Below are 18,445 nucleotides of genomic sequence, written 5' to 3'. Positions count from 1 at the left end.
CAAAAATGAATTTCCAGCATCATTACTCCAGTCTTCAGTGTAATGTGATCCTTCAGAAATCAGTCTAACATGCTGATATGCTGCTCAAGAAACATTTCTGATTATTATCAATGTTGAAAACTGCTTTATATTTTTGTGGAAACCGTGATATATTTTTTTCATGACACTTTAATTGTCTTTAATAGGACTATATTGTTCAAAGTAACAACATTTATTTGAACTGATCTGTTATTATTACTGTCAGTTGCGATCAATTTAATGCATCCCTGCTGAATAAAAGTATTAATTCTTTTAAAGAGAATTCTCTTACTGACCTCAACATTTTTGAACAGTAGTGTAATTATTGTTTTGTTCCAAACGTAGACTAATGCAATTCCTCTGTGACATGACTGAATTTCATTGTAATTCATTTACAATTCAGTAAATTGAAATTCCAACAGAAGAATGGAAAGAGAGGCAATTTTTACATCTGTCACAATCTCTTCTACTACAGTACAGATCAGAAGAGATTTTAAAAGAAAGTAGTCCTCATATAGCCTGCTTTAGTAAACCTGAAACATATGAACTAAAGCTTTCCTAGAATTGTAAATTTGTCTTCTTACCTTGACACTGGGCATGTATTTGGAGAAGCGCTCGTACTCTTTGCTGATCTGGAAGGCCAGCTCTCGGGTGTGACACATCACCAACACTGATACCTGGGTGAAAGCAATCACTGGTCAACCCCAAAAATTGTGGAATGGCACATAAAGCACACTCAGAGATATCATTTTATTTATGTCTTTGTTCTTTGTTTTCAAACCCTTTAAAAGGATTGCCATTACCTGCCCGGTCACTGGCTCCAGCTGCTGAAGGGTAGCCAACACAAAGACAGCTGTCTTCCCCATTCCAGACTTGGCCTGACATAATACATCCATCCCCAGGATCGCCTGAGGAATGCATTCATGCTGAACTGGAAGAGAAAACACACACACACACACACACATATATTTAAATATAATATGTCAAACTGATATTCTGAAAGCAAAGAACCTTATACGAGCACATGTTGAATTGCTCACCTTCAGATGGATGTTCAAAGCCACAGTCCACTATAGCTCTCAGCAGTTCTGGTCTGAGAAGGAAATCTCTGAATCCTGAGGAGTGGATGGACACATATGACCCTTTGACCCCTTCTTTCCTGATGGCTATTCCACCATCGTTGTGTCCAAGTCCTGTGTCCCCGACACCACCTGCATCAACCTCATCCTCCTCATAGTCCAACAGCTCGTTCTCAACGTCGTTCTCCGTCATCCTGTGGAGAGAGTGGGAAAAGACAACCAATAAATACATAAGTAATCAAACTAAATGAATTATAGTTACTGACAGTCCCTCTTCCTGTTAATCATTATGTAATGTAATCATCAATATCTCATATCTGCTATCATCTGCTATATTTTCTATGTGTGTTTGTATATATATATATATATGACCCTGAACCACAAAACCAGTCATAAGGGTCCATTTTTCGAAATTGAGATTTATACATCATCTGAAAGCTGAATAAATAAGCTTTCCATTGATGTATGGTTTGTTAGGATAGGACAATATTTGTCCGAGATACAACTATTTGAAAATCTGGAATCTGAGGGTGCAAAAAAAAATATTGAGAAATATCAAAATATTGAGAAAATCGCCTTTAAAGTTGTCCAAATAAAGCCCTTAGCAATGCATATTACTAATACAAAAATTAAGATTTAATATATTTACGGTAGGAAATTTACAAAATATCTTCATGGAACATGATCTTTACTTAATATCCTAATGATTTTTGGCATAAAAGAAAAATCAATAATTTTGACCCATACAATGTATTGTTGTTGGCTATTGCTACAAATATACCCCTGCTACTTAAGACTGGTTTTGTGTATATATATATATACAGTAGTCAACATATATATATATACACATTTATTTTATTATATTTGATAACATGATTATTAACACGCACCACACATAATGTTATCAAATATAATAAAAAATACTATAAACTCTATATACATTTTATTTGATGACATAATTATTCATAAGTAACAATACATCATAAATGACATTAGAATTAAAATTGCGTGTTGTTTTACTCGACTTGATAACAGACCATACATACTTATACTGTAGCTTATCAACCACTCTTAAGACAAGCTATTAAAAATAAAATCACATTCTCTAGTATTACAACTGCTAAAAATGAACATTCATTTAAAGCTGCTGTTTTATGTTAATTAATAGGCGAGTAATTAAGGGGGCAGGTCAAACTAGCAAACTATACTAAATATATTAGCTTTAGCTCAAGAGATACACCGGGCCATACGCTGACTATAGCGCAACATTCCCGTGTGTTTTCAGAACCCACTATGATGTCTGTTATCACTTCCAGTGTTTATTTCGATTTTTTTATATAGTACTAAATAATCGCAGTTACCTCGAAATACTGTATGAAGCAGCTGAATTTCACTGCACCTGCTAGATAGGCTGGCGACGGCGTCATCAATCCGCGACGAATCGACTGTTTCGATGAAGGACCCAACATGTGTAACTGCATGAACTGCCTAGAGAAGAGACATCTCAGATTATAGACAAGAAATCGTGTCATTGTTATTGAAACTAGCGAAGATATTGCACGTTTAAGGCCGTTGTGTTTGAGCTTTAATAAGTGAGTTCTGTTCATGTGGAGACGCGTGTAGTTACTGACATCCTGACGCATCTTGTTTTGAACGCAGCGGCTGTAGTGTGTAAATCTGTGTTATTTTTACAGAAATGTCATGTTTTAGTGGTGATCTCAACTTTTGCCCGGAATGTGGGAATATTCTTCCAGTGCCTGGCAGGGAAAATACTATTACCTGCCCGCGGTGCTCTTTCAAAATCCCTGTTCGAGGTGAGAGAGCATAAGTTATTGAATATTTTGTATATGACACCACACCCAGCAGCAGAGGTTTATGATAAATCAGTAAGTTTATGTTATAATTTAGCTGTAGGATTCTCTCAGAATTCACAGGTCAAGTTATTAAATCATCGGTGGTGTTTAATCCTCTGGATCAGATCTCCAGCACTGTTGACAGCGAAGAGGATGCTGAGCTGAAGGGGCCAGTGGTAAGTTATTTCAAAATACAATGATTGATTCTTACATATTATTGGTTCTGTTTGGAATATCACCCAATAGACATTTGACCTGTTTCTCATTGTCCACAAACTTTACATCAGATTGACAGGAGATGTTCCCGCTGTAATAAAGAAGGGATGGTTTATCACACAAGACAGATGAGATCTGCAGATGAAGGACAGACGGTCTTCTTCACATGCATACACTGCAGGTAATTTACATGTTATGCTCTTAAACACACCCTTATTTTGACCATTTATACTTGTTCCAGTAGGTTGTTCTGAATGTTGTTTAGACATTGTATTAAGTTATCATAATTGCCATTAGATCTATATGTGCTCTGATGGCAGAAATTTTTCATTTGATTTCTCTGTTGCAGGTTCCAAGAAAAGGAAGATTCATGAGAAAATTGCTGCTGCTGTTGGCATTTACATTTATTTGTTATCAGAATTTAAATAGTATGAAAATATAAAAAAATGCTTTGTACATGTTTTCAAAATAAAATAAAAAAAAAGAATGTGTGTGGAAGTCATTTTTTTTTAAAGGGCTAATTTAGAATTGATGTGATATAGTTTACGTTAATTATACACAATAAAACATGTCTTTAAAACACCATACATTACATATTTTATATAAGAAGTTTACGAAGAAGTAGAGTTTACCGAAAAGCCCCACGCACGGCACGTTAGCCAATCAGATTGCCCGTTTCGGCGGTCACGTGATCATTCAACATGGCTTCTTGCTATCAGTACTGAATGCATACATGAATTGTGAAGAAATAAAATGATTAACTTCATATAATGCACTCTTTTGCGCTCACTGACGCATGTGAAACAAGGTAAGCCTACTGACTGTATATTAAATATATTTTAAAGCGAAAAACACTGCAATTCTTTAATTATTAACTGCACGCAACAATAAGCACAACGATACATTATTAAATATCGTCTCCACTGTATTCGTTGCTGTTGACTTGTGATTTCAGTGTGTTTTGTTTATATAACTTATAGCCATTGAATGTGCTCTAACGCCTCAGTTACAGATTCCTATGTGCAAAAAATGTTATGTACAATATGATACTGGTCATGTATTATATATGAACAGTATGGCGCTGTTTTTATCTCTCACCATGGCCTTTCATTACAGTAATAAGTCATAACGCAAGTCATCCTTTGCCTCCTCATTCTCCTGTGTAAACAGATGAAGCTTCGAGTCCAGCTGCAGTGCAAGAACTTGCATGAATATCTAAAGGAATTGAGTCCAGAGATCCTCGACAGGCTCTACAATCACCCAGCAACATGCCTGGCAGTCTACAGGTCCATCTGGCTTTAGTCTTTAAATATACATGCATATTTACATGTATGAATATCATTTGATTAGATAATACAAGTGGCATTTATTAAAGAGAGAGAGAAGAAGAATGCACAACCTACTTTTCAAGCCAACAACATTTTTACCTAAAAGTATATGATAGTTCTAACACATATTTTTTAAGGTGCCACTTGTTTTTTTTTTAATCTAATCTAACAACATTCATACATTTTATATGTGCCTTAATTGACCCTAGTGTGCCTAAAACTTACACAATGGTTAATGCTGATTGGCTCACTCTCATTCATTTCCAAACAGGGAACTTCCATCACTGGCAAAGAATTATGTGATGCGGATGCTGTTTTTAGATCATCCACTCCCGCAAGCTGCAGTCGCGCTGTGGGTTAAAAAAGACAGTCAAAAGTAAGTACAATAGCTAGTTCTATCATTCTAATACAAATTGGGGTAACATTTTATATTAAGGTGTCCTTGTTACACATGTTACATGTACTTACTATTATAATAATAATAATAAATTATGCATAATTACAAGTAACCTTAAACCAAACGGTCCAAACCCTAACAATATAGTACGTACATGTAGTTAATTAATATTACTCAGTACTTTAATGTATAATCTCACTGTAACAAGGACACCTTAAAATAAAGTGTAACCCAAATCGGCATATTAAAATGATTTCTGTAGGATCATGTGACACTGGAGTAATGGCTGATCAAATTCAGCATTGCATCACAGTAATAAATTATAAAATATATTAAAACAGAAAACAAGTTCTTTTAAATTGTAATACTATTTTGGAATATTACTATAAATGGAGCCTTGGTGAGACTTCTTACTAAAACATCTTACCCACCCCAAACATTCGAATGGTAGTGTCATGTATCACTTTCTTATAAATGTATGTGTTTCTTCGCTCTTCCTAGAGACCACGATCAGTGTGTGTCAGTGTTAACTGGGCTACGGCTCTGGCACAGTCAGCACCTTCAAGGTGGACTCCAAGGCTTTGTGCTCAACCTTGTGTTTAAAGACAACCTGAGAATAGCACTTCTAGGCGGGTGAGGAACACAGTTTGGATTAAGAACTGTATTTAATGTCGTGGAAGCAGATCTACTAGACTAATGTTCACTTTGTCAGTGGTAAACCGTGGGCAGATGAAGGCAGCAACCTGGGCCCCGATCGTCACGCAAGGGATGTCGAAAGTCTCGACCGCTATGCTATGGAGCGTTGGGAGGTCATCCTTCACTTCATGGTGGGCTCTCCCAGCGCAGCCGTCAGCCAGGATCTGGCCCAGCTCCTCATACAGGCCGGGCTCATGAAGAGGTAGAGCACACCATCACTCCACTGATGCACCAACTAAAGTAGGTCAGACATGAAGGTCTTGATCTGTTTTTTCCTCTCTCAGCGAGGCTGGCGATGCTCCTTGTATCACATCAGCAGGGTTTCAGTTCCTGCTGCTGGACACAGCATCTCAGCTGTGGTACTTCACCCTGCAGTACCTCAAAACAGCGCAGGTCAGTGCAGGACATATAGAGTCTATACAATAAAAGACCAGATTTACTAACGGCTTGCACAAGCACAAACCCACTTTTGGCTATTAAAAAGCTACTGTCAGGATTTACTGAAGACTCACAGTGAAAAATGAACGATGAAAAGCTGTGGACACATTTATTTTTGAGGCTGAACTTATTGCATGTGCATTTGTTGGGAGTTTCCCTTTCAGACACAACATCTATGAGAAGAGAATATTTAAATAAATCATACTAAGGATTGCGGTAGTCAAATTACTATTATTTGCACTGTTATTATCTATTATCTTAACCCCAAAAATGCATTCAAATATGTGAATTTTGTTTGGACTACTTTGGACCCAAAGAATCATTGTTTTTGTATAGCAGTAATAACATATTATTTTTCAGCTAAAACCATACTGTATTTGTTCAGTAACTTCTTATTAATGAATCAAGGTCAAAACATTTCAGTTTTGAATGTTACCATCTTATTACTGCATTTACCCCCTTTTAATTAATTAAAAAATTGGGAAAGTCTAAAATGACGCATAATTACACAGTAATTAAAAAATGAGAAAATGTATATATATATATATATGTATTGTAAAAAAAAAAAAAGTGTATTTTGAGAGTCTTAAAGCACTTACCTTACTAAAAATTATGCCGTTTTCATCTCTTCTGGGTCATTATGCGTTGGTCATTATGGATATGATTTGGCTGCGTCTGTTCTTTCATTTGCGTATTGTCCGTAGATCAACCGCAGAACTCTCCATTCTCATCGACGTGCTTATGGGATTGCAATCTCACGCTAATTTGCCCTGTTTAATCAAATCTGGCCCTAAATATACCCCACAAAATCATCACAATTAAAAGAACCAAAGACTTAAACTACTTCAGTCTGTGTGCATTGAATTTATTTAATACACGAGTTTCACAATTTGAGTTGAATAACTGAAATAAATGAACTTTTCCACGACATTCTAATTTATTGAGATGCACCTGTATGTCTCATATGAAGGTTTACATGCACAGAATAGTCTGACAGCAGATTCATATGTACCCAGTTGAAATTGTGAATAAAATGTCTGTGCGTGCAAAAAGTGCAATAACATCGAGAAGCTTCTGAGTGCTGTTGAAGAAAGATAAACAACTTAGCATGGTACAACAGTGTGTTTGCCTTTCTAACATACTGAAAACATGGCTTTCTTCTTGCATTGCTAACTTTGCTTAACAAAAGTTAAGAATTTGAAAAAGCATCCCACAATAATGTCTCTATCTAATGAAAACATATGGCCTTTAATAACGAGACATCTGGATGAGAGTCATTTGCAAAGATCACTGGGTGAGAGAGTTTCTGCACTGCATTGCATATGCGCACAAGGTATTTTTGAATCTGATGATGTTTGCATGCCAGTCGCTCCTATTTGGTGAATTATTCAAGACTTGCACCTCTTCTTTCAGTCTAATCATTTTTATTCCCTCAAGCTGTTTACATGATGACTTTTCATTCCAGTTGAGTTGTCAGTCTGATTGTATTATTAGGCTGCATGTAAATGTGGTTAGTGTGTTGGAAAATGTGGCTCCACCTCCTTATTAACAGTCTGATCTTCTCCTTCATAGTCGAGAGGAATGGACCTGGTGGAGATTCTTTCCTTTTTGTTCCAACTGAGTTTTTCCACTCTTGGTAGGGTGAGTGTTGCTTTTACAATGTCAAGAATAACATATGAGTCCTAGATAAAAGCCATAACTTATCGTAATTAAATTAAAGAAGCCATTCTGCTATAGTGCCATGAAATAGATTTGCTTGCTTGCTTATTAAAATGTTTTGCTTTGTACTAGAGTGATTGTTGTTTTTCTTGCAGGATTATTCTGTGGAGGGCATGAGTGAGTCTCTGCTCACATTTTTGCAGCATTTACGAGAGTTTGGTCTGGTTTTCCAAAGAAAGGTCAGCCATCAAGTAAAAGTGCTGACTAGCTCTTTGTGAGGATCAAACTTATACATATAATATATAGATAATAATAAAAATGTATTTTTATGCACACACTCACACACAAAAGTAAGGAATAATTACGATTTTTTTTTCAAATGTTTTTTTATGTTTAAGATGTCTGTTGTTATGCTCACCAAGGCTGCATTTATTTGATTAAAAATACAGTAAAATAGTAATATTTTTAAAATATTATTACAATTTAAAATATCTGTTTTCTATTTGAATATATTTTCAAATGTAATTTGTTCCTGTGATACAAAGCTTATCATATGTGTCATATGATCCTTCAGAAATCATAATAATATGCTGATTTGCTGCTCAAGACACTTTTTTTTATTGTTATTAACGTTGAAAACTGTTGTGCTGCTTCATATTTTTGTGGAAACTCTGGTCAGGATTGTTTGATGACTATAAAACAATTTATAGTAGGATGATATTTTGTAACAATATAAATGTCTTTATTGACACTTATGATAAATTGAATGCGTGGTTGCTGAATAAAAATATAATATTTTTTCAAAATAAATATTTTACTGACCTCAAACTTTTGAACGGTAGTGTGTGTGTGTATATATACATAATATTAATAACTATTCATTTATTTATTTATTACTAGGGACATTGTTAAAGTGCTGTTAGAATTTGATCGTAACATTCAGTCACAAATTTTTACTTATGCAGTACTTTAAATGCATTGTATTGGAAAGTTGACTTTAAATATGCCTAAAAAAAGCAGTTGCACCAGTTTGCATCATCTTTTCACAGAGGAAGTCTAGGAGGTACTACCCTACCAGGTTGGCCATAACTCTAGCTGCAGGGGTCACAGTAAACCCTGCCTCTGGAACGGCTTCTACTGCACTCGGAGCCACATCAGGAACAGGAGACACAGGCTTCATCGTTGTAGAAACAAATTACCGTGTATATGCCTACACAAGTATGTCATGCACATCACACACACTGACTTGTCTAAAATGCAATACACTGTACAAGATCAGTCCTCCATCTCTCTCCGACAGACTCTGAACTCCAGATTGCACTAGTAGCTCTATTTAGCGAGATGCTGTATCGCTTTCCTAACCTGGTGGTTGCCCACGTAACCAGAGAGTCGGTGCAGCAGGCCATCGCTAACGGCATAACTGCACAGCAGGTGAGAGACGCGCGCAGTCGCTGTAACCCACAACCTGTTGCTCTGCAGACTGGTTTGTTCTTCCAATGACAGGGCTGTTGGACATGTATTTTGTGATTTCAGATCATTCACTTCTTAAGGACCCGAGCACACCCAGTAATGCTTAAACAGGTAATACCATTTACCATTGTGCTAATAAAAAGGGTTTAATTACATTTTTTAGGGCTGAGTGATTATATGTAAGAAATTATGATATTGATAATTATTTCTAGTAATTATTCATTTATGGTTTGAATGGTTTGAATTAATTAAATGCAGTGCTTAATTAACTGTTTTTGTGTTAAAAATCCAGTTGATTAATTTAAAATCTCATTAATCCTATTCATTAAAAATCTATTAATCCCATAAAGCACTTTAATAATGACATATTTTTCTTGGCCAGCCTGGAAATTTGCTCTCTGGTTCTCTTTAAAAAAAAAAAAGCCAATAGGATTTTTTCCCACTTGCTTTTTAATTTAGCAGAAAATAAGCTCGGTGGCCAACAAAAGTTTATGATTCTTACACAATTTTTTCATTGTTGATTTTTCATCTTCAGAAAGAAACAAATTTTATGAATTTTGAAACCTAAGTACAATCGCCAGAAGTAAAAAGCTAAACATAGGCTATAGACAAACTACACCACAGTCACATGACTTTAACGTCGTCATCACCACTATTAAAGGGATAGTTCACCCAAAAATGAAAATTCTGTCATTATTTACTCATGCTGCTTTTGTTCCAAACCTGTATGATTTTCTTTCAGCTGTTGAACACAAAACAAGATATTTTGGAGAATATTGGTATACAAACATTTGACGGTACCCATTGACTTGCATAGTATTTCTTTAGCATACTATGGAAGTCAATGGGTACCGTCAACTGTTTGGTTACCAACATTCTTCAAAATATATTTTTTTGTGTTCAACAGCTGAAAGAAAATCATACAGGTTTGGAACAACTTGAAGGTAATTAAATGACTACAGAATTTTTATTTTTTGGGTGAACTCTTTAAGCTTCGACAACTCTATCAGTCATTATTTAAAACATTTTCCCTGAAAGTCTGAGTTAGAATAGCTTGAAAGAGTGTGATGATAAACACAACGAGGCTGTAGAGGTGACTATTGAGTAGATGAATTTACCTGTTCAGTGTGATCTTTAATGTCCTCGGCAATCTTTGTAGTCCCGCTTAGGCACTGGTTAGCAACTGCTTTTTTCAAGACAAGTAAAAGCTTAAAAAAGCACAAATGGGGTATTAATTTATTTTATGCCATAGAATAAAGTGTGAAAATATCTTGAGCTTGTGTTCACCACAGACCTTGTTTCAGGCATTTAACTAAAAAACATTGACTTCAGGATGATGAAACAGGAAATGCTAAAAAAAAAAAAAAGCTAACTTGTTTCTGGGTTTTGGCCTACAAAAATGTCATCTCACAGCATTCTATAGTTTCCCCTTATAGGCTTTAGATGTCCCTTAGGTGTCCCCCTTGTGCAATATGGTGGTCCTTATCATGAAAATTCTATACTGCTATGCAAATATTCACTGCTTGATGCATGAACATGTTTCCATGCGCGTTCTGTCCTTCAGACCCCCATCCTTCCCCCAACCATCACAGATCAGATCAGGCTGTGGGAGCTCGAGAAAGATCGCTTACAGTTCACTGAGGGTGAGTGTGTCTTTGTGCATATGAGACCAGCTCTCTAGTTCCAAAGCAAATTTACATGACTTAGTTTATGTTTTTCCTTCAAATATCACCATTACATTTAATTATTTTTCTACATTGGTAATTTCAGTTATTTAAACAATACAGTGTTGCTATTGCATTTAAATGTAACCTCTGGGAATGGCTGTCTCCATTTCAATAAAAAAAGAAATTACATCTTGATGATTTTATGGCATAGAGAGCTTGTTTCCATTCCATGGGTGACCTGCAGGGTTCATTCTCTTGAATGTAAATGTCAGACTGCATAAGAAGCGTGTTAGAGAGATGTAACGCAAATAAAACATTTGCATTGGAATAAGGTTTGGGGTAGGGGTCATAAACGCCATCTGAAAATATACAAACATTTCAGTGGGGCATTTTTTTTTTTCTGTTTTTCATTCTTTCAGGAGTCTTATACAACCAGTTTTTATCCCAGGCTGATTTTGAAGTGTTGCGGGACAGGGCTCAGGTAAAAAATAGCGTCTTTCTATGTGTACTTGCTGTGCTTTATAAGCAGCAGCTGTCTGTCCTGCAGTGATGCACAGAATACTGACAGTATAACGTCTGTCCTGCAGGGTTTAGGTGTGCTGGTTTGGCAGAACCCCGCTCACAGGGTCATGGTGGTGACGCCACATGGACACAGCGAGGTTAAGAGATTCTGGAAGAGACAAAAGAGCCATACATAAAGGAAAAGGGAAAAACAGCCCTGAAAGACACATCATTCACTTAAGAACGATTCTAAAAATTACAGCTTATAGATGGACAGGAGACATTACCTGTAATGAGCACTATTTTTGTGTATTTCACTGCAAAAAAAACTGTTTCTATATAGTTCAAAGCCGTTAGCTGTTTATGAGACAGTTTGTGCATTATTATTCCCTTATTGACTTAATTTTGCTTTTGTACTGTCTGTCTTTGCTACATGTTTGTGTCTGAGGTAAACTGACTAAAATAAATACTGTTTACACTGATTGCTATCTCTTTTGTTTGATGACATGGAAATTTGGTCCATGAAATTGATAACATGGAAATTTAGGCCATGAAATTTACATTTCAGTCACAAGTAATTAGGGGGGAAATTACAGAATTCAGTTTCAGCTTTTATGATGGTGGAGATGAATAAATTTGAGTCTTAATGGGTGAATCTTATAAAAACATGACCAGTTCCCGCTATTTTTAAAAGATGAATAACATGAATAAAAATGATAGAATTATATTTTAAATAAAATAAATAATGCTTATTTTTAGGAACATTTGTACATTATTTTCATGACCATTTCCAAAACAAATTCCCATGAATGGAATTACATTGTAATATTTCACTGAAGTAAAATAACAGTTACAGTAGTAGTAATAATAAAACACTGTAAATAACAGGCTAATGTGGTATTTTCTTTGCAATATGGTAATAAGAAAAATACGAAAATGAACTTAATTATCAAAGTAATGTTAATAATGTTACACTGCAAGATGTGTATATATTTTTAAATATTTAATTTTAATGTAATTTATTACATTTGATGTTTCCAGGGTCAAATGCTATTTTAAGGTGAAATACTTGACGTGTACTTGTCAGGTGTCTCAAGATTCACATATTTTACTAAGCCTACACTGTACTGTTTTTGCAAGTACAATAAAACTGATAATTTTGTATTAGCCACCGCTGTCATTATATATATATATATATATATATATATATATAATATCAGAAAAAAACATAAATATATTTTTGAAGGTCCCACATTAATTTAGCTTGATTTTACAGTAATAACAATAACTGGATATAGTTAGTATAATAAGTAGCAAGGCGAAAACTTTCCATGGAAAATGTTTGTAATGATCATCCTGGACCAAAACAAAAAGGCAGTTAGAGAGAGAAGGAATAGAGTAAGAAATAAGGGAAACTATCAACACAACCAGGGACAGTAACAGTGACCGTCTATATGTCTGGCTGCAGCTGTCGCTGTATTTATGAGCTCTGGAGAGGCTGTGATTTCTGCAGTTAGCCGCGAAGCTAACGGTTCAGCTCGGGTCAATCTGCGCTGTCAGCATCGCTGCATGACGCTACCGCTGCAAACAACACGCCTGCGCCGTTAAATTACTCTGATTCACCGATTATGTAGCACTTTACCGGCAAATTATCGAGTAAAATATGTATTTATAGGCATGGCAAACATTTAAGCACTAATATATTCTGATTTTTAAGAACAAAACGGGTCGTTCTCAAGGCCACGGATGGAACCGGGGCGACAGCGTGAGAACCCCCCCGGATCCGGGGAGCCTGAGTCGGGGGAGTGGAGAGAGGAGAGCGCCGCGGTGGAGACTGGGGCGAGGGACGACACCCTGAAAAACAGAAGCGGGGATGGAGGAAACGAGGAAACTACGAGCAAAACCGAGAACACTGTGGTGGCGGAGAAAGATAAGGCTGAGTTTGATGAAGATGAGGAGCAATATGAGGAAGAGCTGGACCCCAGGATACAGGTATTAGGATTTGGAGCCAAAATAAACTTGATATTGTGTCTATGACTTTGAACTCTGTGAACTGTGATACATATTATTAACTTTTTGCTTCAATTAATGGTTTATAATAGCAAAATGTTATAATGATTTGTTTGTCTGTGGTTTTTGCTGGTTTTATATACATTCATATACCTTTGTTTGTTATTTAATACTTCTGTTAATAGTAAATGAATGTCAACTGTCTTCCCTCCCTGTTTTGCATTGGTCAGGAGGAGCTGGAACACTTGAATCAGGCCAGTGATGAGATTAACAGAGTGGAACTACAGCTGGATGTGAGTAATATGTATGCCACTAATGCTGTGTCTCAAAATCTAGTGAGCTGCCTGCTTAGACAGTACACAGCCTAAGAGAGATCTTCAGTTTTAAACAATATAATGTCTGGACATCAAATTTGGTTACACAAGTTGATGGTGATCACTTCACACCTGTTCTATTGTCTTAATGCAGTAATTCAATTTAACAACAGCAAATGAGATGTGCATAAGATTGCTGAAGTGCAGAGGCACAGTCTTTATAATATACGTTACTGTTCAAAATTTTGGGGTCAGTGAGAACTTTTAAAAGAATTTAATTATTTAATAAGTATTCATAAAATTGTTCAAAAGTGACAGTAAAAATGTTTATAATTTTACAAAAGATTTCTTTTTCAAATAAATTCTGTTCTTCAAAAAGTATTATGGTTTATATAAAAAATATGAAGCTGCACAACTGTTTTCAATATTTATAATAATAATAAATGTTTTTGAGAAGAAAATCAGTTTTTAGAATGATTTCTGAAGGATCATGTGACACTGAAGACTAGAGTGATGGCTCCTGAAAATTAAGCTTTGTATTACAGAAATAAATTACATTTTAAAATAATATTTAAATCGAAAACAGGTATTTTTATTTGTAATAATATTTCACAATATTGCCGTTTTTACTGCATTTTTGCTCTGTAGTCTTGTGAGCATAAGAGACCTTTTTCAAAAACATTGAAAAATCTTACCAACCCCAAACTTTTGAATGGTAGTGTATATGACACAGTGTTTTAGTCAAACAAAAAGAGAGAGAGAGAGAGAGAGAGAGAGAGTTAAGTCTGGTTGGAGTCATAGCCATGTTTGCGTTCAAGCCCTGGCTTGAAAATTTATTTAGGAATCCTAACTATGCATTTTATTGCACTTTATTATTTGGCAGCGGCTATTTGCACTAACTAAGCATAAAAAGAGATAGATTCTATTTACACCATGTAAAAATAGCAGTATTTTTTCCTTTAATATTTTCTTTCGATATTATTTATTCTACTATTGTCTTTATGAGCCATGTTTGGGTTGTGAGTCCCCATCAGTTGAGAACCACTAAATTAGAGTAATAATGTATGTATTGTTTACAATGTTTTACTCAAGTTGAGCATTGTTTTTCTCACTCTTTCTCATTATCTCTGTCTAACACTTGTTTAGGAAGCGAGATCCAGCTACAGGAGGATCCTTACAGACTCAGCACGCAAGCTCAACGCTCAGGGCTCTCAGCTGGGAGCCTGCATTGAGAAAGCCAGACCTTACTACGAAGCCCGTAGACTCGCTAAAGAGGTGTGTGTGTGTGTGTGTGTGTGTGTGTGTGTTTGAGAGCAAGAAAACATACTGCGTATTTGTGTTCCGTATCTACTCAGATGAGTTCAAGAGGTTTTTGTAGTTTGCTGATTCATTTCCGGTCTCTCATTATTGCGAAAAATCCTCCCGCTGAAGCAGAAAACATTTCTCATTGCTGTGATCATTATGGTGAAAGAGTGAGTGTGTTAATGTGATTAACCCTGATAACACGAGATGTGATTTGCACATCACTTTTCATTAGCATTTTGCAGCCAATTTCGAATATGTAATTGAACTGATGAAAATCGTTTAGCTGAGGCTATAGAGAGTAATTGAAAACAATTGAACCAACACAGAATTTAAACTTTGACTTGGTCATCATCAGCTCCTCTCATGAAAACTGTAAATAAGTTTGAGTGCGGATGAGTAGACAAGCTCAGTAAATGTAGTGGTTGTTTATTTAGATCTCGTTCGCTCGCTCTATCTCTCTAGAGAGAGAGAGACATATACACACACACACACACACACACACACACACACACATATCTGAATAGATGAATTCTACTGTTCAAAAGTTTGGGGTCTATAAAAGTTTCTTACGTTTTGAAATGTAATTTATTTCTGTGATGCAAAGCTGCATTTTCACCAGCATCTTTACTCCAGTCTTCAGTGTCACATGATCCTTCAGAAATCAAAAGTTTTGGGTCAGTAATTTGTTTCTTTCTTTGTTTGAAAGAAATTAATACTTTTATTCAGTAAGGATGTGTTAAATTGATAAAAAGTGATAATAAAGACTTATAATTATAATGTTAGAAAAGATTTCTGTTTTGGATAAATGCTGTTCTTTTTAACTTTTTATTCATCAAAGAATCCTGAAAAGGTATCACAGGTTCCCAAAAAATTATTAAGCACCACAACAGTTTCCAACACTGATAATAAATGAGGATCAAATCAGCATATTAGAGTGATTTTTTGTAAAGGATCGTGTGACACTGAAGTCTGGGTAATTGATGCAGAAAATTCAGCACTGCATTACAGGAATAAATTATATTTTACAGTATATTAAAATAGAAAACAGTTATTTTAAATTGTAATAATGTTTTACAGTAGTACTGCTTTGATCAAATAAATGCAGCCTTGGTGAGCTTGAGAAATTTATTAAAAAAAACTTACTGATCCCAAACTTTTGCAAGGCAGTGTGTGTACATATATGGGAAGGACACATAGTTGTGGTGAAGCTGCCCTCACCAGTTTCCCATAGCTGTGGCTGTTTTCGTTGTATTGCATCTCTCATCCCGTTTTTTTCATATTACATATGTGTGTGTATTAGACAGCTTGCATACAAAATGCCCTTGAAAATGTTGCTTCTTAAAATGTATCTCTTTTAGAGCAGCGCTGCTTCAGCCATACACATTCAGACAGATAGCACTGGCACGGCATCATGTCTTGTGCTGTTGTTTGAGCATGTCGCCATGAGCTTTGCACTTTTAAGACAGAATGTCAAGTTAAAAATAGTCCACATTTTTAAAAAAATGTTTCTCGAGACCTTTACATTCTGTTTTTTTTCTTTGCTCTCTGAGCACAAGGATACGTTTTATGTAGCCTCCTCCTTTAGAAACATGTCTGTGTCAAATGAACCCAAAAACCAGTCCAGTTATACAGGGCTTCCTTAAGACTGATTAGTCGACTAGTCGTTCAGGCAGCCCACAGTCTGGTAAATTTTGAAAATATGTTTTTTGCACATCCCTAATAATAAAGCAAGATCCAGTGCCTCTAACAGTTTTGAATTCAGTTCTCGTATTTAAGTCTTACACTGTCTGATAGGGTTTGCTGAGAAATATAGCATAAACTATCTGGAGTTGTGCATGTCACCATTTTATATATTTACTTATATTGTTGTCACTAAATTTACAGGTGATATTCATGGCTATCGCAACAATAAAAAAGGGTCTTGGCTTCAGATATTCATTCATACAGACATCATTCGATCCCCTCCTGTAAACTGAGCATTTGAAGAGTCTGCTAGTAAATGCAATTGTCGATGTGAACGTAGCCAAAGTCAGATATCATCCTTGGCGAGGATGCCATATTTCCAGCGAGTTATCCCAATGAAATATGGCCTGCCATTCTCGGTTCCTGACTTTTATTGATTGGTTTGGGTGTTCTGATCTGTGCACAGCAATTTTCACTGACAGCAAGCCAGGCTTTTTTGAGCTAAACGGTTTTCAGATCCAGCCTTGTTTGCGGTATGATTGGAAGTCAGCTTTACAGTCCTCAACTCCCATTGACCATTTCATCCTCATTATTTAAAGTGGATGCTTATGGTTTGTGAAGTGCTATACAGAGTACGTCTCTCTTGTATTTTGTCTTATTACATAACAATTCTACAGCAATATTATTTTTTATATTCTTCCATACTAATCCCACATCCTGTAGCTAGTGTTTTATTACATGCATATAATCTGATATAAAGTTTGGAAGGATTTGCAGTGCCCATTCACTTTATGGCTCTCTGTAAGGTCAGCATCCCTTCCTCTGATTGGTTGAGAGCTGAGTGATTGATTGCTGTATATGAAATATGATGGATGACCTTACCAACAGGCTCAACAGGAGACCCAGAAGGCAGCGCTGAGGTACGAGAGGGCTGTCTCCATGCACACAGCTGCCAGAGAGATGGTTTATGTGGCTGAGCAAGGTTTATTGGCTGACAGGAACACATTGGACCCTACCTGGCAAGAGATGCTAAACCACGCCACAGCCAAGGTACGACACAGTGACTCAGCATCGCTCTTAGATAATTACGGCAATAGGCGGTGGCATAAATTTGCTCAAAATCACAAGTGCTCTTAGGTTTATAACAAGTCTTAATTGCTAAAATCAATCCCTCATCGTCAGAATTATAGGTTTGCCTTGTTAAATCTTAATGTGCACAGCTGGTTAGTGTGGATTTTAATGGCAGTGTGGCTTTGAGTGTCACAGTGGGAGCAATCAATAATGCTGATGAATGCACACCTACACTTAAAGATCAAGGTTACATGTCTTCATTTATATTTTATTCAAACCCTGCCAGTAAACTGTAAGCAGCACTTCTTTGATGTGAAATCATCCTACAGTTTTAGTTTCCAGTTGGGTTGTCACCAAAACTTCAGTTGTCGATACCAATGTTAGTGAAATTTCAAGATTCTTGATTCCAAATCCAAAATACTTACATACTATTAAATCACTTCTTTATTATAATCATTCCCTCAAGTTTTTCAATAAATCATTCAAGTGAACAGTCAGTAATAACTTAAAGAACAAATGACATGCAAAATAACATAAAAACAATGGAACAAAGTTACAAATGAAGTAAACACTGATTCAGGTTTATAAATGAATCATTCAAGTGAGCAGTGAGTAATAAAGTACAGAAAAATAACACGGAATAGAACAAAATTACAAATTACAGTGCTTGAAGTTTTCAAATTAATCATTCAAGTAACTAGTCAGAAAAAAAAAAAAAATAAAGGTCCAAGATGAATTCA

At 35.8% G+C, this 18,445-nt stretch overlaps 4 protein-coding genes across 4 annotated transcripts in view; 3 read left to right on the top strand and 1 right to left on the bottom strand.

The window, feature by feature from the left end:
• LOC107754831 (spliceosome RNA helicase DDX39B-like) overlaps nt 1-2,533 on the bottom strand; it is a 9,883-nt gene extending 7,350 nt beyond the window's left edge. Inside the window, exons 1-4 of the mRNA XM_016571434.1 lie at nt 2,459-2,533; nt 1,059-1,291; nt 822-949; nt 603-695 (exon numbers count right to left, since the gene is read on the bottom strand). Coding sequence (XP_016426920.1) covers nt 603-695; nt 822-949; nt 1,059-1,290 — 453 coding nt within the window. The 5' untranslated portion in view covers nt 1,291; nt 2,459-2,533. The remainder of the gene's footprint in view (nt 1-602; nt 696-821; nt 950-1,058; nt 1,292-2,458) is intronic.
• Nucleotides 2,534-2,607: 74 nt separating this feature from the next.
• Nucleotides 2,608-3,593, top strand: LOC107754832 (DNA-directed RNA polymerase I subunit RPA12-like). Its single transcript, XM_016571435.1, has 5 exons — nt 2,608-2,689; nt 2,792-2,911; nt 3,023-3,126; nt 3,238-3,347; nt 3,516-3,593. Exons 2-5 carry the CDS (start codon nt 2,794-2,796, stop codon nt 3,538-3,540), a joined length of 357 nt encoding a protein of 118 aa, XP_016426921.1. The 5' UTR covers nt 2,608-2,689; nt 2,792-2,793; the 3' UTR covers nt 3,541-3,593.
• A 250-nt stretch (nt 3,594-3,843) lies between these two features.
• gtf2h4 (general transcription factor IIH, polypeptide 4) lies at nt 3,844-11,798 on the top strand. Its single transcript, XM_016571433.1, has 14 exons — nt 3,844-3,974; nt 4,337-4,452; nt 4,766-4,870; nt 5,393-5,524; nt 5,604-5,789; nt 5,872-5,980; nt 7,598-7,666; nt 7,840-7,923; nt 8,734-8,902; nt 8,985-9,115; nt 9,218-9,265; nt 10,719-10,797; nt 11,241-11,302; nt 11,409-11,798. The coding sequence occupies exons 2-14, from the start codon at nt 4,337-4,339 to the stop codon at nt 11,517-11,519; spliced, it is 1,401 nt and encodes a 466-aa protein (XP_016426919.1). The 5' UTR covers nt 3,844-3,974; the 3' UTR covers nt 11,520-11,798.
• Nucleotides 11,799-12,801: 1,003 nt separating this feature from the next.
• The window catches only part of LOC107754828 (SH3 domain-binding protein 5-like), a 17,154-nt gene continuing 11,510 nt past the window's right edge, over nt 12,802-18,445 (top strand). Inside the window, exons 1-4 of the mRNA XM_016571428.1 lie at nt 12,802-13,314; nt 13,563-13,625; nt 14,793-14,921; nt 17,523-17,684. Coding sequence (XP_016426914.1) covers nt 13,069-13,314; nt 13,563-13,625; nt 14,793-14,921; nt 17,523-17,684 — 600 coding nt within the window. The 5' untranslated portion in view covers nt 12,802-13,068. The remainder of the gene's footprint in view (nt 13,315-13,562; nt 13,626-14,792; nt 14,922-17,522; nt 17,685-18,445) is intronic.

Source organism: Sinocyclocheilus rhinocerous, unplaced genomic scaffold, assembly GCF_001515625.1.
Source record: "Sinocyclocheilus rhinocerous isolate Xijiao unplaced genomic scaffold, SAMN03320098_v1.1 scaffold21, whole genome shotgun sequence".
NCBI classification, from domain to species: domain Eukaryota; kingdom Metazoa; phylum Chordata; class Actinopteri; order Cypriniformes; family Cyprinidae; genus Sinocyclocheilus; species Sinocyclocheilus rhinocerous.
Note: the sequence above shows the minus strand (reverse complement) of the source record. Positions and strands in the feature narration are given on the sequence as shown.